The sequence below is a fragment of the Copidosoma floridanum genome, unplaced genomic scaffold, assembly GCF_036245765.1.
Source record: "Copidosoma floridanum isolate Cflo_tuat_1 unplaced genomic scaffold, Cflo_Japanese_pri ptg000021l, whole genome shotgun sequence".
Lineage (NCBI taxonomy): Eukaryota > Metazoa > Arthropoda > Insecta > Hymenoptera > Encyrtidae > Copidosoma > Copidosoma floridanum.
Window position 1 is genome coordinate 21008622 of NW_028321898.1, and position 25366 is coordinate 21033987.

The following is a 25366-nucleotide window of genomic DNA, read 5'->3' on the forward strand; positions in this document are numbered from 1 at the left end:
TAAAAAACTTTAATTTATTTCAACAATAAAGATATATGTATATATGTATATATGTATGTATATGTATTAGTGTTACATGAAGTACCACTTTTCACAATCACCCCGGGAATGTGATGAAATTTTATAATTACTATCCAATCACCTTTCTATAAAAATCCGCTCAACACAAGATGTATATTAAAAAAGTATTGAATATGATAAAAGAACAATAAAAATCACTAGCTTTAATAAATCTACTCACTCTGGAAATTACATTGAATCAATAATAAATAGAAATTTTCAGGTAATGTCATGGTATAAGTAACTTAAACAAAAAAAATGTATAACTTATAAGAATAAATTTTTCTTTGTAACGTTAAAAATAACAAAAAAATTTCATAAATGAATTCTTTTCCACCGCTTATTATAACGTGATTAAAGCAAATCATTACCTCAAAAAAAACTTCTTATCAAAATCATATTCTAACTAGACCACATGTAAAAATATGTATTTTGCCAATGAGGTAAGTATCTTGCAATTGGCTCGGCTATAAGCTTAGCAAGAGGTATGGATCTTGAGACAAATTCAAGCATATGGTAAATCCTCATACGGCTACAATTATCATAGAAAGGAGATCTCAAAATGTACAGCAGCAGCCCTATTCTTCTACGACATATCTCTTCTCTTTCTTCACCCGTCAACGAAGTCTCTTTGCTGAATAACTTCAAGCTAATAACAAAAATTAATAATTACATCGTTTTTCCTATAAAAAAAAGCCTACAATTTTCGGTACTTACCTTGTTAAATCAATAAGAAAAGACAAAAGCCACGGGTTCCAATTTTTAGGACCACTAAGAGATAAACACCCAAGGTGTACCAATGGCTTCAATATGTGTATCGTCTAAAATTCACAAATTAATGAATTAAAGACTTACCTACAAAAATTTTAAAGTGAAAAGTTATTTCATGCAAACCTCTGCAATCAGCAGTGATTTTTTCAGTGATTCAATTGTAACATTATTTTCAAGTTCTTCCGACTCTACAGTTGATGTAGAAGCAGGAGGTGCCCAAGTTCTTGTTTGTGAAGCACTACTCCTGACAGTTCTTATCACTTTACCAGACCGCTTGAGAGAAAATGCATCTTTTGAGGCTTGCATTCCATCATTATTGTTATTTAGCTTTTCACGATTTAGAGGTGGAACAGCTGGAGTTTGTGTTATGCGTTCTTTATATCGAAAGACAAGAATCAGTCTCATGACAACTCTGTGGCACAAAGTTTTCATGTCCATTTAACATAATCGATAAAATTGTAAGAAATAAGTAAGTGGAAGCAATACCAGATAAAATTGGTCATAAGAACCACAAAAAGCATCAAAAGGGATAAAGGCAAGATAGAATGCGCGGATACTTTGAATAAATGTAAATTGAGAAAATACAATTTATCGGCACTTACTTCAAAAGCTGAATTAAAGAAATAATGAACCATCGTCCAGCCTCTCCCCATAACTTCTTTGCTGAGACTTCAAAAAGCGCCTCAGTGTAATCAATTACGGTGAGCCATATTTTTAATTTTGATTGCAAAGATGGTAATTTCAGCTCTGAATATCTACTAGCTCTGATTATTTGATCATTAAAAAGTACCATGAGGTTTGGCAGAGAGTAAACAAACTCTGATGCCAAAGTGGAGCTGTTCAGCCTCCCTACAACAAAAGTACTCATAAATTCCTCGTCATTCAAAATCAATTGTTCAAAATAATTCTTCTCTTATATTGTAAAATTACCCGCAGTAAAAAAAGAGACATATTTGACAGTGCTTTCGATATCGGAGACTAGATTCGGGTTCTTGGCTATCCATCGTTTGTAGTCCTCACACCACTGTAGCAGAGTCTTCTTCACGTCTTTTGAACTCGCCATATTTATTTACAAAACATGTATAGACCACTAAAGTAAATAAAAAAGTTCCCGTGACTTATCGCGAGTTTACATATGGCAAAAGTATTTATTGGACATGTGCATTGTAGTTCTCTTCTTTCTTCCTAAAGTAAGAAATTACAATAATCGCTACGAGTATCGTCTTACCCAGACCTATAACATGTCGATTGTAACGAATTTATCGTAATTGTTAAACGTACTCGGTAAGTCGGTATTTAATTACGAGCTTGTGTGGTTGGGTACACACTTGATGACTTGATACACAAATTAGCAAATAATAACAATAATTGCGTACAATAAATTCACGTATATTAAGGGGGTAGTGTCACAATGTATAGTCAATGCGTGTTCTGAAATACATTATGTGTTCCGAAACAGACAAGTGAAAATAAATGTGGCAACGCCACATGAGGCGAAGACCCTCTGTATATCTATACGTACTTATAAGTATAAATATATCGAACGTATCGATACGTTCGGAGTTTGGAGGTTATATTGTACATCAACATTGAGTTGGTGGTGAAATCTACGTTGCAACATCTTCACTGATTTTTAAATACACACTTTTAATTTTTGTTATAACTAAACAACGGTAAAGCTACGAGTGCTGTTCTTGAAATATGATATTTAAAACATACTATTTTACATTATACTTCAATTTCAGCAAAGTCTGAAATTTTTTTAAATCGCAATCTGTAAAATACTCTTTTTCTGATAAGAATGTGTTAAATAGATAATTTGTTCCTCGAAAACGGTGGAGCTAGGGTGTCTGAGATTTTAATATGTTATTTTACATATAGTTGTTAGTTTATACAAATTTTTTTCAAGGCGTTCCTAAATTTTTGGATTTTGTGACTCTACCCCCTTGATAAACATATATGATACACCCATAGACATTAAAGAATTATATTGACTGCTCGTTCTTTTAAGTTAATAGATTCGTTCACCTTACAATCCAGGGACGGTCGGGGACAGTGTGGGCGAGTCGGAGACGATAGTGAACAAGTGCTCTTCTCCGATAGTCCGATCGTCCGCGATCGTCCCTGACCGTACGCGATGCGCAGTTGTACACGTTAGGTTAGGTTAATGCATTACTTTTTGCATTAACCTAACCTAACGTGTACAACTGCGCATCGCGTACGGTCAGGGACGATCGCGGACGATCGGAGAAGAGCACTTGTTCACTTTCGTCTCCGACTCGCCCACACTGTCCCCGACCGTCCCTGGATTGTAAGGTGAACGAATCTAATAAGTTCGTTCAAGCCCCCCCTTGGTTCGGTTCGGTTTGGTCGGTTCTTGGTCTGTGGCCGTACCATATAACTTTTTTTCGCTTCGGGGGCCAGTGTTATAACATTGGTCAATGTACAGAAAAATAGTTACATGGTACGGTCCCTGGGACCAAAACACATAAAAAAACATGCATTCACGAGAGTTTGGTTCTAGAACCGACCGTCTCGGACCTTTAGTTGTAGAGCCAACTCTCGTGAACGCGTGTTTTTTTATGTTTAGTCCCAGAACCGACCGAACCAAACCGAACCAAGTGGGGCTCTTGAACGAACCTTATGTACGGCAAAGTTTCAGTTTCAGCCTCTCTAAACTGAAAGTATTCCATGGCAAACTCATATATATAAGTCTTTCAATTCGCTTGTAGTGGTCGAAGCAGTCGGACCAGGGAGGGATCAGGGATGGGTAGGTTGTTTAGTCTCATAAACATACCACGTTTCATACAGGTAATCTACCCGTAGATTACCTGAGTGTCTGGTTGCGTCTCCTCTCGGGCCTCTCGGCGGAGCGGCGCTGGCCTGAAGGCGCCACATATATACACACGCACAGCAGTGTCAGTGGCTGTATTCCACAAATGCTGCCAGGAGCCGTACCATATAACTATTTCCGCTTCACGAGCCTATGTTTTAACATAGGCCCGCAAAGCGAAGAAAAGTTATATGGTACGGACCCAGCAGTTAAGTAAGTTAAGTTACGTAGGTCGTGGTAACGCCGCATGGTTGGGCGGCGCTAGCGTCAACCTGTACTAACTGTCGGTGGGTTCCGCATGTCAACAAACTTCGAAATCATAGAGGTATAAGAATAGAGGGGAAAAGCGCTATACTAGCCCATTAGCGGCAGCGACAGCATAACTAAGTGTAACGGGGCATCTGTCCTTGTTGCCAAAGCCACGTTATTGGCTACTTCTTCGTCCTGAATCCTACAGTTGATTCAATCTCATGTATGACTCGACCAATAACATAACTGCCAGACAAAGACAGATGCCTCGTTACGTAGCGAATTCTGCTGTCGCATATCACGCCCCCTTTTCTCCTCTATTCTTATACCTCTATGTCCGAAATACTTATCGGATGGCATGGGAGCGAAAACAGTAAAAAATATCGAAGTTTGTTGACATGTGGAACCCACCGACAGTTAGTACAGGTTGACGCTAGCGCCGCCCGACCATGCGGCGTTACCACGACCTACGCAACTCAACTGCTGGCAGCATTTGCGGAATACAGCCAGTATTCTGCTACCGTCTGTTACATAACCATAAAATTGATTTTCACGTCTTTCTTGGCAAATATCTTTTAAAAATGACCGATTACCTGCATTTTTCAGAACAGAATTTAAAAAAACAGATTTTTTTATACAAGTACATTATAAAATATCTACTCAGGTTTTTGATTAGGAGTCGAAAAATTTTTATACAGCTGATTTTTTAATGATCTTTCATTTGACCTCGCGTTAAACGGTTCAACATTGAGCTGAAATTTCTCGAGATTTCGTCCGATTTAAAGTATAAACAGAGTTACCATTGAATTCAGCAGATTTTAATCTACCAAATTAAACATAATTTGTTTCTCAGGTTTTCGCAAAGGAGCTACCTTAATTGACATAAACAAAAGATGACATTAACTAGTATCTATTAGTTATTATAAAAGTGTATCTTTGCTATATTTATCAAAGCCAAATAATAGTCTCTGGGTGAGCTTGTTAAAAATCAACATTAAAAAATTCAATGAAAAAAAAAAAAAAAAATAAATATCAAATGGTAAGAAAAATGAAATGGAAAATAATATGAAAAATAATTAAAAAATGAAATCAAAAAAGGGAATGAAATCAGAAAAGACATTAAAACATGAAATGAAATGAAAAAAATGGAAAAGGAAATGAAATAAAAATACAGGAAATAAAATTTTAAAAAATGAAAAATCGAAATTCATTAAAAAAAAATTAAAGACAAACAAGTAATAAAATGAAATATGAAAAAACAATGAAATGAAATAAAAAAGGCATTAAAAAATACAATGGGATGAAAAAAAAATGAAATAAAAAAAGGATTAAGTATAAAAAAAAAAAAAATAATAAAATAAAGGAAATTCAAAAAAAAAAAAACCAGGGGGTATAAATGGATCATGGGACCCACGGTAAGAACGAAGTTCTTTATACAAGAGATGAGTATAAAGACACACAATTTCTCAGGTAACAAGGGGGTCGCTAGACCCATAGGAAGAACGAAGCTCCATATAAATAAGTACTGCATTCATGCAGTTCACTAAAACAAAAACTTGAAAAACGAATAAAAAAAAAATAAGAAAATTTAATTCAGTACTCACGATAGTTAAACTTCGTGAGTACTGAACTAAATTTTCTTATTTTTTTTTTTATTCGTTTTTCAAGTTTTTGTTTTAGTGAACTGCATGAATGCAGTACTTATTTATATGGAGCTTCGTTCTTCCTATGGGTCTAGCGACCCCCTTGTTACCTGAGAAATTGTGTGTCTTTATACTCATCTCTTGTATAAAGAACTTCGTTCTTACCGTGGGTCCCATGATCCATTTATACCCCCTGGTTCTTTTCTTTTTTTGAATTTCCTTTATTTTATTTTATTTTTAATTTTTTTATTCTATGTATTCTTTTTTTCCATTCCTTGTTTTATTTCATTTTTTTTCATTCTATTGTATTTTTTTTTTTTTTTTTGTAAGACAGTTTAGCTGAAACATTCCATTATTATTTTATTATTTTTGTTTGGTATTTTCATCTTATTTTTTCACATCAACAAGCGTTTGATAGGTAAATATTATTGTTTAAGTTGAAAATTCGACAATTATTTCTTACCCTAAAAAAGGAATGCTAAAAAGAAGACATTGCCATAATTGAAAAAAAAACCAAAGAACAGAAAAACGGTTTGACTATTCCAAATAATTCCTTATAGGTGGAGGCAAGAAAAGAATGACAGACTAAATAACGTCACTAGGGCTCAAAGTGTGGCCTGAGAATAAAACCGACAGTTCCTTTTTGTGCCTAAAGTGAAAGAAGTTACAAACAGTCTTTCAACTAGACAAAAAATTCCAAAAAAAAGTTCCTCCACGTGAGTAGTCGTTATCTAAAACCAGATTATTTGATTAAAGCCATTTTACATGACACGCACAATAATATAGTATGACGCAGTGAAGCATATCTGTATCACGAGGATTACTGAAACGGTAGGTGCGTAAATATTAGTCGCTTTCTGTCGAAATGTAAGCTGTTTGGTTTGAAATAACGATATCGAAAACAAATTATTAGTTTTTGTAGTTAATAAAAATACGATGAAAACAATACACAAAGTATAAATAATTAAAAGTATTATCTACACAAACATTTTCAGATTAGAGTTTCTTGCATCTTTTTATCCTTGAGCCACACTTTGCACCCTAGAGGCGTAAGGGGTCGTCCACAAAGGACCGTCCGGTCGTGGACGAGGGGGGGAGTTTGCCACAACCGGACAAAGAGGGGGGGGGGGCTCATCAATCCGGACGTCCAGAACCAATATAGCAATCAAATATTTTCAGGTATATTTTACCGACTAATTGTTATAGAGTCGAAATCTCTGCTCTCTACTTTTGCGGTATTACCTAAGAGCCTTTCCAAAGCAACTTGCTTGCTGTTCTACCCACCCGATTCTTACCTCCACCTACGGAAGCTCCTATCCGCCATCTATAGGCAAGCTGCTTGCTTTCCTCGAAATAGGCAATGCAACTACTTGCGTTGCCCAAAAAGCATAATCAAAACAAAGCGTCATAACCTGTTTTCGGATCTTTCAGCAAATTTTTTTAGTGTTTATTAATTTTGAAAGTACATACACAAATTTTAGTAAATGGGTAACTATTATGATTATCCATTTATCATTGAAAAAGTAAGCCTGTGGTTCTAACTACGCAAGTAGTTGCATTGCCTAGTACGAAAGCTCCTATCCGCCATCTATAGGCAAGCTGCTTGCTTTCATTTCTCAAAATAGGCAATGAAACTACTTGCGTAGTTAGAACCACAGGCTTACTTTTTCAATGATAAATGGATGATCATAATAGTTACCCGTTTACTAAAATTTGTGTATGTACTTTCAAAATTAATAAACACTAAAAATATTTGCTGAAAGATCCGAAAACAGGTTATGACGCTTTATTTTGATTATGCTTTTTGGGCAACGCAAGTAGTTGCATTGCCTATTTTGAGGAAAGCAAGCAGCTTGCCTATAGATGGCGGATAGGAGCTTCCGTACTTATAAGTACTTGAGAGAGAAAAAGGTGTTTCGTCCCGAGAGCACGCCAGGCCAGGACTCATCACGCTCATTGGAGCTGTTCACATAGACATTTTTTGCTTAATTCAATGTGAACGTTCATATTGAAAAGGGGGTTCCACTATTCCGCCAAACTCAAATTGAGTGAACAGACTGAACAGACCTATACCTCTTTTTCCATCAGGCAACAAAGCCTATGGTCGCAACTACGTTGACTGACAGAGAACACAGCATAGGTCTGTTCAGTCTGTTCACTCAATTTGAGTTTAGCGGAGCAGTGGAACCCCCTTTTCAATATGAATGTTCACATTGAATTAAGCAAAAAACGTCTATGTGAACAGCTCCATCATTAAGGCTGATGATGTGCTCCCTGCCTGCCTTAGACACAGAATGACAAAAGAGGTGTGGGCTTAGACTAACTCGATCGCGCTTATATATAGTAATCGTGCAGGTATTTGGCCGCTTGACGGGAGAGAGTTATTACCCGAACAGAAATTGAGTTCAGGCACTGAACAGGTCCTGGACAGGTGCCTGCGCAGGACCTGCTCAGGCATTAATGGAATTTTATCCAACGATGTGCACAGGACCTGCTCAGGCTCCTGCACAGGCAGCCTTAGCTCAGGCAACCTGGACAAATATAATCTAGTCCTGAACTGACTTTTACACAATTAAATAGTAAGGTTATGTTACATAAAAAAATGTTTTTAAACAGAGAAGTTGATTTCAGTAAAGTTTTATGGGATCCAGGTAAGCTGGGAATGTGATATTGCAATATTTTTAAAATTTTATCCATGTGGCCATTTGCAATGAAACACTATCTTTTCCATTTCCGAAGTTGTACGTACAAATCACGAACTTCATCAATATTGACACTTGTTTGTTTGTTTTTTCTTCTTACACTGTCATTAGTTGTGTTTAATTCTTCAAAAATTTCTTGCTGAATATCGCTCTGAATTTTTTGCTTATCAAACTGTACAGCTGAGTTTTCACTAATATTATCTGTAAGTTTAGCTTTTTTTTCATTATTTCCATTAAATCTGTATGGTTTTCTTTTTTCCGAAATTTTTCTTTAACGAATAATTTACATTCTATATTTATTTCGCGTTTTTCGTCGAGAATAATGGTTTTGCTCCATTTTAGATTAATTGAAAAAAAGGTTAAGACTGTAGTAGCAGACAGTTGATGTCAGTTCAGGCAAGAGCACCGGACCTGTTCAGGAACTGTGCACAGCCTGAACTCACCTATGCATAAAATGCCTATCTTGCCTGTGCAGGACCTGGGGCCGTACCATATAACTATTTTTCTGCACATCGGCCTATGTTATAACATAGGCCCGCGAAGCTAAAAAAAGTTATATGGTACGGCTCCAGCACAGGCAGTCAGGCAAGCTACGGCACATTTCTGTTCGGGTAGGGGCTTGGCCACCTAGCGAGTAGAACCTGAAGCGCGAGTGATGTGAGTCTCACTGCTCACATCTCACATACTCACATTGTGAGACGCCACATACCTATACCTATAGGTTTGAAACTTCGGACGGTTCAGTTGAGATTGAGATTGAGAAACGCTTACCCGCGCTTTTGTCAATTAAGTGCAGTTACGCCAGTTACCGTCGTTCTCTAAGAATGCGTTTCAATACAGTGCAGCTTCTTACGAGATAAAAAAAAAGTGAATACTTAGTAGATACGATTGACGGACAAAAATCAAAAGTTGCTGAAAAACCGTTGGTGCTGTTGCTGTGAGTATGGAGGAGGAGGAGAATGAATACAGTAAACACAATTCCTTGGAGGCTAGCAGGGAAGTGGTAAGAACTGTACTTCTTATACGTACTGTGTGATAATAAAATGATGAAGAAAAATGTTTATAGAACTAAATACCTCTGCATGCATACATTTTTTATATACTTTGGCTTAATTGTACAGCCCCTATATAGTGAGCACCCTTTTTATATATACAGCGAGTTGATAGACAGTAGGGTACTGGGGTAAACATCGTAGCGCGTCACTGATTGGCTCCGCTGTTTATAACCGTCACAGTTACACATTTTATGTTGATAAGTTGATATTGTTGATGTTAATGCATGTAATATAATAGACATGCACACATAAACAGTACACACCATATATAAGCTATGAACAGCAACTCCTGTCCCTTACTCCAGCTTATACTCTCGACCTGGCCCTGCACCCCAGGAGCACTGTATTTATACACATCTCGCTCGTTATTTCTATTTTTGGAATATTAATTTAACTACTCCGAGACGAGATTAGAGTTCTCCTGGGCTTTCTCTCTCTCTCTCTCTCTCTCTCTACCCTTTTCTGTACTTACACTGATGGAGCATGCAAGCATCAGCAAAGTCTCTGCTATTTATTATCCCCATATATAGGTACATTTACTGTAGCTTTAAAATTATTTAATATTTTCATTTGCCGCAAAAAAATGATCTTGAACAATGGGTGATTGTTTACATAGTACATTGTTTGATTTATTACTTATTTACTAATTTATGATTCTCAGTAGAACTTGTAAGAAAATTACTGCTTTTGTGTGCATATGTTTGTTATAAATGTAGTAATGATATGCTGATCAAATTCTAATTAAAAGTAGCATTTATGTGTTCATTTTTATACTCATGAGTGATTCAAAATCAAGGTAAGTGCAGTCATTCAAGGCAATCTGAATGTTTGATGCAATGTAATGATTCGTTTTTAAAAATATTAACTGATTAGCATCATTTTATGGCACATGGACATGCATACTTAATAGTTTACTAGTCAGTTTTTTGTAACGCACATAATTTTTGTTATGCCTTGGTGTGCAATAGTCGAGAGGATGGTTGTTATTTAAATGTATTCTTCTATGCAGTTGGGAAAATACAAAGCTGAATGCTTTAATAACAGTTTGAGAAGTAGCTTGGAGCCAGCTTCTGATGAAGATTCGTTTCACAACGAAACTGAAAATCGATCTATGGATTTGAAAAATTTAAACGTAAGTACTTGCGTTACGAATATAAGTGTACCATTCTTTATATAAGAAAAACTGATTACCATTATGTAATTTAAAATTTACGATGAATGTACCTTCCTAATCTGTAGTTTTATCAAATGCATTGTAGAATAATGAAAGTGTCAGTATGAGCGAGGGAGAAGGAGATGGTGAATTAGAAAGATTAGCTGGGAGGGTAGTCGAATTGGAAGAACTACTTCAATGTAAAGAAGTAGAGGTTGAAGTTATGGGTGCGGAAATCGACACTCTCAGGGCTGATGCTTGTTCGCCAACTTCTTCCCACAGTCAAAACAGCAACATTCCTTCTAAAGATGCTATATCCAAGGTGAGATTTGTAGTTATAAATTTAGTTTTACTTATAAACGAAACATTTTTGAAACTCTTAAATAATAAAAATTACATTAGATACTTTAACTTCTTGTACATTATTATATTAAGTCGGCTTTTATAGAATTCACAATGCACCTAGTGCCAATATTCCAATCAATTTTAATTTATGTAACCTTGACCAAGACGTATGACTCTTTCAAGAGGCTAACACTTTAAAAACTGTCTCATCACAAGGTGAAATTCAAAAGTATCATTTATCATATTGTCTAGTACGAAAATAAATTCTTTTTAATATCATTAAGTTACTTTTTCATCTATGAGGCGATGAAAGTTCGAAATCTCGACAATAAGCTCTTGTAAAAAAAATACTAAGTAAACGAGGCACCTAAAAACAAAAAACTAATAACAAAAAGTTTATGCAGTTCTGAGCAGGTTAGAAAAATGTACATGAATATTTTGATGTTAACAAATTGTTAATGCTAATACGTGTATAAAAAGTCCACTGCTAAAGCTGATGGTAGCAAGATCTCGTAAAAAATATTCTATTTTACACTTTGTAAACACACAAGCAAGATATAAATGTATAATGTGATGTATTAAATAAAAATCTGTTTTTAAATACTTTTTAAAAAATTTCATCGTTTTTAGACTTTTGTTCAGGTTACAATTGTTGCGGAAGAAACAGTAAAATCTTTTTTTAAATTAAAAGTAGAAGAAATGGGATTCAATTAACTAATTTTCAATTTTTTTAAAACACTCAACCCGAATTTTTGAATACAATTTCACGTTGAGCCTAGTTGCATTGGCTTGGTGCTTGGTTAACATGATTAAGGTGTGAGCCTCTTCAGAGAAAAAAACAATACAAAAATGATTTTTTTTATAAGATTAAGGTTGAAACGTGGTTCGTGTTGCTCATATGGATATTAAGTATTAATCAATTAAATTTTTTCAATAGCTTCAAGAGTGTTTGCAAGCTATAAATCAGAGGGATGTTCTGATTGAAGACTTGACAACGTCGTTGCAACAAGCTTTAGCTGCTAGAGATATGTTGCAAATACAAGTCCAGTCCCTGAATTCACAAATGTATAATTGTAATGAAAAGGTAACACAATTTTTTTTTTTTTTTCTTAAATTAATAACACATTTTTAATTATTACTCGTCACTATTTTTAGATGTTCAAGTTAGAGAATACGATAAGTGATCAAACAGACTTGAGTGTTGAACTTGAACAAGCAAGACAGAACATTAAAAAATTGGAGCTTGAAAAAGAAACACAATCCACAGAACTGAGCAACTACAAAACTCAAATTGAATACCTTAAAGAGAAAATAAAAAGTTACTCTGGAGAAGTAGATGACAATTCTTTTGAAGCGCATTTGAAACAAAAACAGTGTGAATCCATGAATGACCAAGTTGAAAAGATAAAAAAAGACATGAAAGTAATATTGGACAAATTTGCAGCTGAAACCAGCGCTAACAAAATCAAACATGCTAACGAGATCAAAGTTAGTGTGAAATTTTTTTTTTTTTTTTTTTAATCTTTATACGTTTATTTTTTTCATGAGTTTCATTAATCCTCAGGAACTGAAAGACAGGTTTGAAGCAGAATTACAACAGCTCAAAGATGAGAACCTGAACCTCGAGGCTCGCCTCGAAAGGGAAACATCCGCCTTCCAGGCTCAGTTATCAAACAGCCAACGTATAATTGAGTCTCTGAAATCAGACCTGGTGACCAGCAAAGAGAGCCACGACCAAGAAAAAGAACTACTCTCCGAGCAGATAAGACTCCACAAGCTGCAACTGCAAAATATGACGTCAAAGTATCTTTCGACCGTTAGTATTTTGGACTCAAAAGAAAGCATTGAGCGATCTTTAGAGCAAGCGCTCAATGATGCCGCGTCTCTCAGATCAGAAAATGAGTCATTAAAGGTACGGGATTTCCTAAAATTTGTTATAATGCATCTGTAAATAATAAAACAAAAGTTCATATTAAAAAAATTGATTTTATAGTTCAAACTGGATGACCTGATGTTGAGGTACTCGGCTGCGCAAAATTTAATAGAAAACAGCCAAGTGCAAGAAAGATCGTTGAGCAACAAGATCTACAGCCTTGAAAAGTCATTGTCAAGACTTAGTGGAATTAGCAGGGCGGAACTTGATGAAACTTCTTATCAGACTTTGGATGAAATTTCGTTGCAGTATCAAATAGCCAAACAAAAACTTGGTAATTTTATTATTTGGTCGTTTTAGATATTGAATCGTGTTATGTTACAAACATTTTTTCCATCAAACAGATGAAAAAGCATCGATGGAGCAGGACTTGGTACAAAAAATCCAGGAGCTGGAAACAGTCGTCTCCAAAACACAGAATGAGCTGGAATCGGTTAATCTCGTCAAAGACGCGTATGAAAAACAATTAAAGGATCTCGAAAACAACTATGAAAAACAATTCAAGGATATGAAAAACAGCCGCGACCGTCTCAAGGAAGAACTTGTGTCCAAACAACAAATTCTCGAGCAGCAATGCCAACAGCTGCAGACGCGTATTTCAACCGACAGTACGGATGGCACGCTAATGGTGAGTGCAAAGTTCGAGCAGGAAATCAACGTGCTGAAACAGGTTATCCAAACGCGAGATCAGAAAATTGCCGAGTTGATCCAACAGTTAACAGAACAAAGCGAGGAAAACAAAAGACTTGGGGAAGAGGGTGACAAGCTTAGAAACGGCCTCACTGCTGCTTACGCCCAGTGTGCAGCTTTTGAAGAAAAACTGGATCAAACTTTGGGTTTTTGTGACAGTAAACTGGATGAAACAGTCCTGGTGGATCAGACCGTAGTATCTGATGCCTCGTGCTTGGACCTTGAAGAACTGCTACACAGACAGTCAAAGTACAATCAAGTGCTCCAGAAACTGGATACGTGTCGCAAGCAACTTGAGGAATACGAGCAGGAGAAAACGTCTTTGCTGTGTGAAATTGAAAAGAGAAGCAGGGAACAGAACGAGTTGCTGGGTAAGTCTTTTTGATTAATTATTTAGGAGTTGAAAATAAAAAAATTTAATTTTCAAATTCTGTGTGTAGCCCAAGCCCAAGAAACCGAAAAACAACTCCGCGAAGAAGTGCGTACGTTGAAGACTGAAAATGTGGCTGAATCTAAAAGATTTCAGTTATTGGTTAAAAATGTAGAGGAAGCGAACGAACAGATGAAAAAATTAAAAGCGGAATTGGAGGAAAAGCACACTAGAGAAATGGAGGAGCTGCGCACTTATTTCGAAGAAAAGTGTTTGCAGATGGAAAAGCAATATTCCGAGGAAATATTTAGTCAGCAATCGAAAAAAATGTCCAACGACAGTGAATTCGAAGATCTGGCTGAAGACTTGTACGTCAGCGAAAAAGCAGCTCATAGTTTGGGTGGCGGTGGTGATGCTACAGGTAAATTTATTCTCCACCATACATAAGCAATATACAATAGTTCATTACTTATTTTCATAATGTTATTGTACTGTTAATTCTATCCAACTGCAGATAAGGAGCAACAAATATATATTCCGCAAGAAAAAATAATCAAAGCCGTTGCTCAGTGCGAGGAAAAAGTGGGAAAAAAGTATGATTGTACAATTTTCTTGGAAACAGCTGATCAGGTACGGTAAATTTTTGTACTTGGACTCTTTCATAAATTTTTTGTTTAAATAACTGTTAGTGCTGGAAAAAGTTGCAATGGGTGACAGGAGTGGTACCACATTTCTTGTACATATGTCCAAATGTAAATATACATGATCTGTCGATTATTGAAAGACAAACGAAAGCTTGACCGAAAATTAACACATCATCACATCACCGAGCCCAAAGCTTAAAGTTGTTGTAAGCTTGATACTAAAACAATTTGCCAAAAAGTGCAGCATTATTTTTCGTCCACGTGTGTTTCGTATTGCGAGCATGAAATTTTTTTTTTTTTTTTTTCAACGTTCTCTTTACTTGAATTAGAGATTAGGTATTGAAACAATAAAAAAGAACAAAGTCTCTCGGTTTTTTTTAAGCTTTCAAAGCAAAAACCACACGCATTTGTGACTAACTCGAAATTGTCTTCATTGTCACTCGTTAACACCGCATGCAGTTTTGTCAAACCGAGCAAAACAACAGCAGCAGCGTCCTGAACAACGCCAGGGAGGCTGATTCCACTGCCGAGGCCCAAGAGAGTTGCTGCAACGAGTTGAACGAGCTGCGGGCCAACTACGATCGCCAGCTTGAGGAGCAAGTCGGCCTCGCTCGCGTCGACATCGTCAATGAGCTGCGCGAACAGATCGAGGTAGTTTTCTGCATCCACCCCCAGACGAAAAAACAACCATCGACGGTGCATGCCCTGTACACACTACGCCCAGGCTCAACTTTTTTCGTCTTCTCATTTTTTTTTTTTGTTTTTTTCTTTTTTTCCCCATTTCTTTCATCAAACAGTCGTTCTTTTGTTTTTAAGGCCAACGAGATGTTGTTTTTTCGCAGATGATTGTACCACTGCTTTCTTTGCGACATTGCGTTCATGTTTTCCTTTTTTGAAAGCTTTCATTTCAAGCAGTACTTCAAACATTGAAATTTTTGTTTTTCGTTAAAATGAACGAAAGAAACTGCTGACTTGTCCATAATACAAGCAGCTTGGGAAATGGAATATAGGTAATTTGGGTAAATAGTACAAATTAAGCGCGTTTGTACGGTGTATATATATAACTGTACCAACTAAAGTAGCAAAAATAAACATAGGTATATGGATTTTTAACTTTTGTTTACGAACCAAGCACCCTCGTTCGGATTGTACGATGTGTAATATAACCTGCTGGAAATTTTTGGTGAAATGTTTATCTCGTTATGCATGCACGTTCAGAAAAATTAAACAATAGCTCGTAGCAAAAGGAAATGAAAAAATTCAAATGGGTGTAAATATATATAAATGGTCTGAGTATAGGTAAAATGCGCGCAGATGTTGAGAGACTGAAAATGATGTAATTTTAGGCACTGCTCACGGTAGATTCGGAATCCGATGAAAATTGGTCGACGGAGCTGTTGGAGTTGCGTGACAAGTTCACCAACAACGCGAAGCGGGAAATGCAGGCTCTGAAAGAGCGTCACGTGGAGGAGGTCAAGCGACTCAAGGAAGGAAACAACCAAGCCTTGAACGACTTGCAAGAGGAGCTTAAAAGACTTAAAGCGGCGACTCATGACTCTTTGCAGAGCAATTTGATGAACGAGAGGTACGATTGGTAACTTTAACACTTGTAAAACTATTTTTGGTATTTTGATAACTCGTCGTTGTGCAGAGATGTTCTGCACAAAACGTGCTCGGCGCTGAAGAGCCTCGTGAGCCAGTTGATAGATTACTTCGCCGATTGCGAAGAGGAAATCAACAACACTTTGATCAGCGAGGTCCTCAAAAAGCCATTCGCGCCTTCTCGTTTGGACAACAATTTGAGCTTTGATGGTGACACCAACAGAAAAGCGATAAAGAGGGTGCGCTTTGCGCCGCAATCCAACGAAATCGCTTCCATCGTCGGTAAAGATATAAGTGATCTGGTCCACGATGAGGATTTGATTAAAAATTTGAAGGACGATTTGGATACGTGCCTGCAGCGTCTGAGGACCGAGTGCGCGACGATTTTCAACTCCTCGCCGTCAGATTCCGAGTCTTGGTCCACGGGAATTGGGTACGCGTGCGAAAGAAACCGACACAAGCTTGAATGTTGTTGGTGCTTCGCTTCTAATTTTGTTTTTCCAACAGCGACAGTACGGGTGAGAAACTGGTTGAGGCCGAAAAACTTGTTGCCAAGTACCAAGAGAAAAACGAGCACCTGAAGATGAAAGTGATGGATCTGCAGCAACGGCTTTTGATCGCCGAGAACAAGAAGGAGGTGATTTCGGAAGGCTACGGTAAACGAGACGAGACAGTAGTGATCGAAGAGGAACAAGATCAAGACTTTTCGCAACTTCAAGACCGCGCCAAGTCAGTCGTGATGAACGGCTGTAACGACACGGGCTATTTGCTCCAGCTGATTGACGAGTTGTGCAGACAGTCAGATAAGAACATCGACGAGATGCGGAAAGACAAGGAGGATCTGCAACATCAAGTACAAATGCTTTTTCTTTCTCCCTTTTGAAATTAATTGAAAATGCACGGGCCAATGGTAATCGTTGCACAAGTGAACACACAGTGTTTTTGCATGCCAAATTTGTAAAAACTTGTTGTTTTTCTTTTTACGCACATCGAGATTACAGTAGTGGTTGGTATATGTGCACTTTTTATGCTCCTTTTACTCGCTTTTGTAAATGTTATGTTACTTTCAAAAGTACATACGATTTTAAGATTAAAAATCACCAGTGGATAAATGTTAATCTGTATAAATTAATTAATTAATTTTTTTTTTTTTTTTTTAGTTTTTGTTTTTAACTAAATGAGGTTCCTTACAGTGTCCAAATCCTATAAAAATCTACAAAGCTGTAACTGTGTTACCTTTGCCCCAAACTATTTTAAATGCATTATAAATTTCTATTACTTCTTTCAGTTATCAAAAACTACGTTTTAATATGATTAAATTACTCAAATTTTTTTTAACCAACTATTTTAAACACAAATATTCTGGAATATTTTGGAGAAAACGTATGCATACAAACGTTTGTTGTCTTTGAAGATAAGAAGGATTGTGACTTGCGTTTTGTTGTCTTGCCAGCAGGTTTCATTAGTTCCTACTCCTTCCCAAAACATTCACAGGGTTCAATGTGCCAAGGTAAATACTTTATTAATTTATGATGTGAAAATTTTACGGTTTATTGTTAGGATTTTTTTTCCAAAAATCGAAGCTTCCTCCTTCCACTAATACATTGATATTATTGAAATAGTTTATAAATAGTGAGCGTTAATACTTTAGTTAAATGGTGCGATGAGAGTTATTAACTAGTAACGTTTGTTTTTTGCACTTTTTGATCTTAAACTTGCATGATTCACACTTTGGTGAATGATACAAAAGTTTCTTGGTTGAGCTTTTTATAAGTTTAGTTTCAAAGTCATGGATTTCAGAACGGATCATAAATCTGCTCTGGTTTCCATGCACAGTTTAGTTTTATTATTGCCTGCATGTTTGTTTTGCAATTTCGCGTTTGATGTTTCACCATTTACTTCTAATTCTAATGGACAATTTTTATCAACCAGTTTTGTAAGACAGAAAAACATTAGAACTGATATTTGCTTATTGGAGTACCACAATTTTAGTAAAAAAAAAAAAAAATTTTTTTTAAAAAGGAATGCAAACATTGACTCTTTTAACACTCACAAAACAATGTTGCTTAGATCGAAGCGGCAGACAAACAGCTGCGCTCGACGCGCAAATTTCAGGAAGAGCAGGCGGTGGAACGCGAAGCTGAGCGCGATGAGGCAGCCCGACAGATCCAGCAGCTCCAAGAAAAGCTCAGGGAACGAGAACGTGAAAAGGATCGTGATTATCGTATCAATTCTGTCGAGGTAAACATTTTTTCTCTTTTTTTTTTGAAAAATAAGTAAAACTAAATTTTTGGTAGATAAATTGAGGAGAAAATTAATTCGCTCGCACACTTACATTTTCACTAAGACTAATATTTATTAACTTATTTTGTATACTTATTTGTATTTTATACATTCACGTATGTGTCACACGGTAATAGTTTAATAAAAAAAACTACTTAGTTTTTTTTATATACATGTATTTTTCACCAGTATAATTAGGCGTGTAATTAATTTTTTTGCCTTTTCTAATAACAAGATGTTTATTAATAATGTTAACAAAAAAATTTCTCATTACTTGTAGTAGTACACTAGTAATCAGCTGTTTTAACAAATAGTAATGCTGATTTTGAAGCGTTTTCTTAAAAATAATTAATACATTTACGACTGTAACAAAATAACTGGATCAGAGTATAAATTGGTTGGATAACTGAAAATTAAATTTGTAGAAAAAGAGATAGGGTCGACGTAAGTTAAGGCAGCTTGTGACACTGCATCACTGCTTTAACACGTATTTAAAAAACAAGAAGGTGCGACGATGCCACTCGTACGATCATGAATGAAATTTAGCCTTTCGAAGGGCAATTTGAAAAATGAAAATTATTGCCAATACTGCGTACAAAGTGAATCTCGCATCCTCTTTGAACAATGAAATTGTTGTACCACGCACTTGGGGTTTTTGGTTTTTTTTTCTTCTCTGTTTATCGCACACACACATGCACACAAAAGCAGTCTGCGCTATCGCCCGCCTCGTTCTCAACGGGCAACTCTATGCTTCGACAGAGCGATGAATCCGGGATCAATGAATCAGTGAGTCTTATTTCATGTTAATATTCCCAGAGATCGAGCATGAAAGTGATTTAAATAATGATGAAAAGGAAAAAAGACTACATCAAATTCCAAATTATTTCTTTCAACGTTTGCATGAACAAACTAAAATGAAGAATTATTGTGATTTATTTGGTCTGTCCATTTAGAGTGCACTAATCAATTAAACTTTGTCCTTACAAACCACGTGCACTCCAAACAGTCACCATTGCATGAATACTCCTCCACCAAGCCCTGAAGCTTCTACATATAAAATAGATTACGTCGAGTACAATTGCTTGTTATATTCCACTGCTATTGTTACAATTCCATCCAATTACATTCTAAAGCTATGGATTGGAAAAGCAACAAAAGTATTAATAGTCTTGGTTAAAAAAAAAAAAAAAAAAAAATACCAAAACAGGTGGAAGATTTAACTGCCCAACTGCGTGAGGCCCAGACAAAGGGTGCGGAAGCCGAGGCAGAACTGAAGACCGCGGTTGAAAAAATTTGGGAACTGCGCGAAGTAATAAAGGATTTGGAGCAACAGGTTCAAACGCGATCTGAAAAAGAAGATATCCTCGAAGGTCAGATCCAACAGCTGGAGGAGATCATCTTGGCACAGACGAAGAATCAAGAGGAACTCGTCCAAGAGCTGGAGCTCGTCAAAGCCGGCAGCGAAAACAATCACCTGAGCGACCACATCGGACACCTACAGGAAGAACTTCGCAAGGCGCAGCTCAGCTCCGAGCAGATGGCAACCAATTCGTCGGCTCTGAAGCAGCTCCGCCTCGAAATACGTGACTTGCAAGCTCAGCTAAACAATAAAACTCGAGAACTGGAATCGATGCACGTGTGCGGCTCAAGTTTGAGTATCAGCCAGCCAAGCGAGGATGTTTCTCTACGCGAGCAGATTGACGCTACGCGCTGTCCTACTCCCGACGATCCGAGCTACCCACCGGTACTGCCGCTTGATAGTCTCCTCAAGCTCAAGGAAAGTTTATCGAAGCACTTTCGGGTCGAGGATGTGGCGCTCAAACGGCTCAAGGATCTGGACACGCAGTTGTCGAATCTCCAGAAGCAAAATGAAGAACTATTGGCTGAGCAGGAATTGCTTCAACAGGCGACGTCGGAGCAGCTGTTTCAAATTGAAACGTTGCGGGCAAGACTCGAGCAGCAGAAACTGAATGCGCCATTTGATCATAGACAAGCCATTTCCAAGCTGGAGTCTCAGTTATCTGACCTCAATAGCAAAATCGAATTTTCCGAGCGGGTTCTACGTGATAAGGATGTCGAGGTACGATACATCAGAAATCTACAATTTAACGATGACCAGCAAATAACCAAAAAAAATATATACATATATATATATATGTATGTTTTTTACTGAATTTTGTTTCAGCTGAACGAGGTGAAAGGTCAGCTAGAGCGCGTGAGCCGTATTCTGGCCGAGAAGGAAAGCGAGCTGGTCAATGTTTTCCAGTCGGAAAACGGGGCGATGCAAAAACTGAGGAACAGAATATCAATGTTGGAGGAGGACAAGCAACTGCTGCAGGGGAAACTAAGCTTGCAGGGAAAACCGCAGAATAACTTGCCGCAAATAATCGACACGATAATTGCCGAGAAGAACGCCGAAATCGATCATCTGCGGGACGAGCTCGTCAAACGTGACAAGCAGCTTGAGCTCATAGGCCTCAGTGAAGCTCAACTGCGCGAATTGATGAGCCAGCAGCCAAAGACGAGTGCGCGTACTCTCAGTGACATCTTGTCGATCAACTCGGAATGCGAGGATGGCTCGTCCGATCCGATTCGCGAAGTCCCCAATTTCACCAAGTCCCAGAATGTGTCGAACTTGAAGCTGCCCAATGCCACGCTGATGAGTTCCAAGCGAGACGCTGTCGACAGTTCTCAACCGATCACTGAAACACCCAAGGTGCCGAGATTGGATTTTGGCTCGCACAGTCACAGCTATGAGGTAATTTGTTCAAATATTCAATTTTTACAAATGTGAATAAATTCATTTAAAAAAGGATGTTTAAAGTGAAATGACTTACGTATATTGCAGGTGGATACTCCTCACATGCAAATTTTGGACAAGATGGTCGTTGCCGCGGCCAGTCCAACTTCTGACGCCGACGAGACTGAGACTCACGAGTCGACCACGACGTCCGAGGATCATAGCAACGTCGTTTGTCCAAGGCACGGTAAATTTGGCAGCCTGCTCGTAACTAACCACGCAAGTAGTGACCCACCACACAGCACGCCTGCAGCGACGCAGTGCATCCAAGAACTTGAATCCCATCTCTGTGAAATAAAAGCAGAACTAAATGCCAAGACTAGTGCTCTGAACGAGAGGGAAGTGGAGCTGATGGAGATACAGGGTAACGTTCAACAGTTGCGAGAAAACATCGAGTCGTTGAATCATGACAGGCTCTTCTACGAAACCGAGTACAAGAAGACTAAAGACAATGAGGCTAAGATAAAAAATGACCTTTACGAAGTTGAAAACGTGTTGAAATATACGACGGAAAAGCTCGAGGATTACGTAGAAAAAGTGAGGATCAGCGAAAATATATTCTACGAGGAAAAGATGCTCCGCAAGAGCAGCGAAGCCGCTTTGCAGGAAAAACTTGAGGAAATCACGAATCTCCATGAGATCATCTCCGGCAAAGATGCAACCATCGATACACTGCAGACCCGTGTCACAGAGATCGAAAACGAGAACAAAGATCTGTTCAACTATCAAAGGCAATTCGAGCTCCTCCAGCAGAAGATCGTGGATCATCAGAATGAGATAAGGAGACTGAATGAGTGCCTCAACAGTCGCGATCAAATGATTCGCAGGCTGGAGGAGGTGACGCGAAGGAGCAATTTTTCTGGAAGCTCATCGCCCAGTGAAAAAAATCAAGAAATTTTCCACCTGCAAGAGTACCTTAAGGAAAAAGATAAAATCATACGAAAGATGACCGACGACAGTAAAAGCTTGCACCTTTCTCTGGAAACTATCAACAACAAGATGAAGGAGTCAGGAAACGTTGTGGAACTCCGGAAAAAGTTGAAGGACGAACGTCGGAAAAATGCTGAGCTGTCGGAGATAATTGTGAAGCTGAAGACCGATTTGGAGATGATGAACAACTTGAGGCGACCTAACGAAGAGGAGAACGACATTACGGAGATGGTCCAGCAGCAGCTCAACCTGTCTGCCAGGCTGGATCAGCAGCTGCTCAACGTCATCGACAGCGAACCGGAAGATGTTTTGAGGTGCAACGATTTGAAGTTCGCCAACAAAGAAATCGAGGAACTAAACCGGCTCAAGGATGACCTTGAGATTGAGCGAGAGATGCTTACGTCTCAGATTACCGAGTATGAGAATCGAGTGGTGCAGTTAAAGGCGGATGTCGAAGACGAGTCGAAAAGAGTTGCGAAATTGGAAGAAGATCTCGCCAAGGAAAGACACTCGGTTAGATCTTTGCAGTTGCAGCTGCAGAGAGAAAATCAGTTGGCTCGGGAGAACAAAGCAAGAGACACGGATTTAATATCCCAACTTAGAATCGCGTTGGAAGATTCACTGGAAACGAGAAACAAGCTTCTCTTGGAACGGAAGAATTTCGATGTTGCTGGTGACTTGCACAATGCCAACCAGTCAAAATTCGAGAGTGCGCAGGAAAAGCAACAATTAGGATTAGAGAAAGCATTGGAAGCGGAAAAACGCAAATACGAGGAGAGTCAAGCGACTCTGAGAAAACTTGAAGCCGAGAAAGGACGACTTGAAAAGCAGTGCGAGGAGTTGGAAGAGGAAAGAAAAAAACTAGCTGAAAGCTTGGACAGTGCAACTTTAGAAAGTGATCGGCTCAAAAATGATTTGCAGCAGGTCAAAGCTGAGCTCAAAACCAAAACTAAGGAATGCGATTGGCAAAAGTCGATTCTCAAGACTGTAAATGACGCTGAAAACAAGCGTAATCAACGAAGAGGCAGCGAACATTCGGAACTGAAGACTCTGAGGCGAGAACTCAAGAACTCGCACGATCTCATCATTGATTTCGAGGCTGATATGAAGACGTTGAAGCAACAATTGTCCGAGTCTTCTGAAAGGGAACAGCAATTGTCGCGCGCCATTGAGTCTCTGATAGACAAAGAGACCGAGCTCATCGAACAACTCACTTCAGCAAAAACGGAGGAGAACAAACTAAGGTCCACTATTGCAGATCAGGACAAGGAGCTGAAAATGCATCTCAGGAGAGAGGTGGAACTTACCGAAGAGAAAAGGGAAAATTCGTCTCCAAACAGGAATAGTTCACCTGGTAAAATTTATCAGAGATTAAAGGTGAGTACAGTATTCAGGTGTTGTTTCATGCGTCAGGCTTGGTATTATATTATCTCAAAACTTATTATCATCTCGACTATTAACTTAAAATTCACCTATAACATCACCCTACTAACAGATTTTTTTTCATAGTAAAAAATTAAAGTTTTTTTGTCTAATCTTTTACGCCAGCACATAAGTTTCATGTAAAATTTTATCGTTAAACCCGTGTTGACACAAATGCTGAAATTCGAGTAAAGTTATGAAGTTAAACCCGTAGTAGCATGTTGTTTCTATCCAACTAATCAATTAAAATCGTTTTGTTTTGTGTTACATGTTTTAGAGATATTTTAAGACTAAGTTACAATACATTTCAATTGATAATTTCGTCACTACTTGTATGCATGACTTTAAGTAGTTCAAGATATATCATAGAATACCGTAATATCTTTTACATAGTCAAAGCTGTCTGATACTAAACCCTTATTTTTTCATTTTTATGGACTTTTACTTTAAAAGAGTACATATACCCTTTTAATGTCTAGCCTGACGCTTGAAACAATGTGCAAACTGAGTGTCGGAATCGCAACTGTTGAGTTTATTGTTATTTCAGAATCTAGAATCCATTATTGATAGACTGACAATAGAAAAGGTGCATTTATGTGAAATGAATACTCAACTCCGGGAAGAAAACGAAAAGTATTTACGTCAGATGCGATTCTTAGAAACGCAACTGTCGCAAAAAATAAAAATACATCAACCTCAAGTTATGAGAGATGATACCGAGGAAAAAGTAAGTTTCAACTAAAAATTTACAAATATTACGGATTATTATCAATCTTTTACACGAAAATACTTCGTTTCAGGTGAAGCACTTTTATGGACAATACCTGCGTTCTAAAAGTCGCTGGAAAGCTCTGATTTACCAAAAGAACTACCTGCTCTGTATAATAGCCGGATACCAGTATGCCGAGGAGAACACATTTGCCTTTTTGGCTCAGCTAACGCAAAGTCAGCGGAAGATTACACGTCAAGGGCCACGTCGTCGAAACGCAAAGGTGAGATTCCGCAGCGTTGTGTTCCTGGTGATAAGCCTCAGTCGAATAAAGTGGTTGATCCTGCGGTGGAGAACTGGTATAAGAGTTGGTGCAAAAGTCGTGCTTGGAAACGTGGAAGGACAATCTCTTGCATCATTGTCAAGGGCGCGGTCTATTGGAGCTTCCGGACACTCGCCACCCGTAAGAGAAAAACCGTCAAAGTATGTAATCTTTAATTAATTCTACCATGTGATATTAAATGAAAACGTGAATGTTTATTTTTTTTATTTTTTCTGGTTCTTAAGTGGCGTTAACAGTTTTTCATATGATCCACACCTTCGCTGCTTCCCAGACATTCAGCAGAGCCTGCATCTGTAACCAAGTACCTGAACTGCAAAATTTAAGCTTTAGCAAAAGAAAAAAAAAGAATTGAAATAAATATCGTGTAAATAACTGTATGATAGTTTATTATTCAATTTTATAATTAAATAAAGTAGGACACTGGTTTTTTGCAAGGTAGTTAAACAAAGCATTACTTTCTTTCTTAATTTTTGTTTTTAAATTAAAACCAAAGTATATTTATAGCGTAATTTAAATGGTAAAAAAAATGTGTGTTGTACTAGAAAGACTCTATAAAAGCAAACTAGTGCCTTTTGTAATACCTGTAAATTTGTACTGTTAAGAATGCGTGCTGATTTTTGTGTATTATAAATAAAGTATACCATCCTTTTTTAATTTTTGTACTGGCTTTATTTTCTCGAAATTCTTAATCGACAACTTGAACATTCCCACGTTTCCCTATACGCGATGCTGACAAGGCAGAGGAAAAATGTGTGGTAAGTATACGCACCTACAGAGTTTCGATCTGCTGCACCGAAGTTGAACGGTTTCGAAAACGTCTCACCCCCCC

At 37.7% G+C, this 25366-nt stretch overlaps 2 protein-coding genes across 5 annotated transcripts; one reads left to right on the forward strand and one right to left on the reverse strand.

Moving 5' to 3' along the window:
* Positions 1–55: 55 nt before the first annotated feature.
* Pex16 (peroxisomal biogenesis factor 16) lies at positions 56–2397 on the reverse strand. The gene is made up of 5 exons (XM_014361141.2): positions 1762–2397; positions 1434–1680; positions 955–1243; positions 778–881; positions 56–709 (listed from the first exon to the last, which is right to left on the reverse strand). The coding sequence occupies exons 1-5, from the start codon at positions 1892–1894 to the stop codon at positions 463–465; spliced, it is 1020 nt and encodes a 339-aa protein (XP_014216627.2). The 5' UTR covers positions 1895–2397; the 3' UTR covers positions 56–462.
* Positions 2398–8979: 6582 nt separating this feature from the next.
* LOC106645304 (uncharacterized) lies at positions 8980–25191 on the forward strand. 4 transcript variants are annotated; one of them, XM_023391577.2, is made up of 23 exons: positions 8981–9261; positions 10323–10445; positions 10573–10788; positions 11749–11895; positions 11967–12299; positions 12376–12723; positions 12805–13018; positions 13089–13805; positions 13875–14225; positions 14319–14434; positions 14908–15099; positions 15795–16033; positions 16100–16483; positions 16558–16903; positions 17504–17560; positions 18121–18291; positions 19039–19119; positions 19541–20413; positions 20519–21091; positions 21182–23440; positions 24033–24212; positions 24286–24677; positions 24762–25191. In XM_023391577.2, the coding sequence occupies exons 1-23, from the start codon at positions 9202–9204 to the stop codon at positions 24832–24834; spliced, it is 8445 nt and encodes a 2814-aa protein (XP_023247345.2). In that variant the 5' UTR covers positions 8981–9201; the 3' UTR covers positions 24835–25191. The 4 variants fall into 4 exon arrangements, with proteins under 4 accessions (XP_089450813.1, XP_023247345.2, XP_089450812.1 ...); XM_089594687.1 differs by lacking the exon at positions 19039–19119 and having other exon boundaries at positions 8980–9261; XM_089594686.1 differs by lacking the exon at positions 17504–17560.
* The last annotated feature ends 175 nt before the right edge of the window (positions 25192–25366 follow it).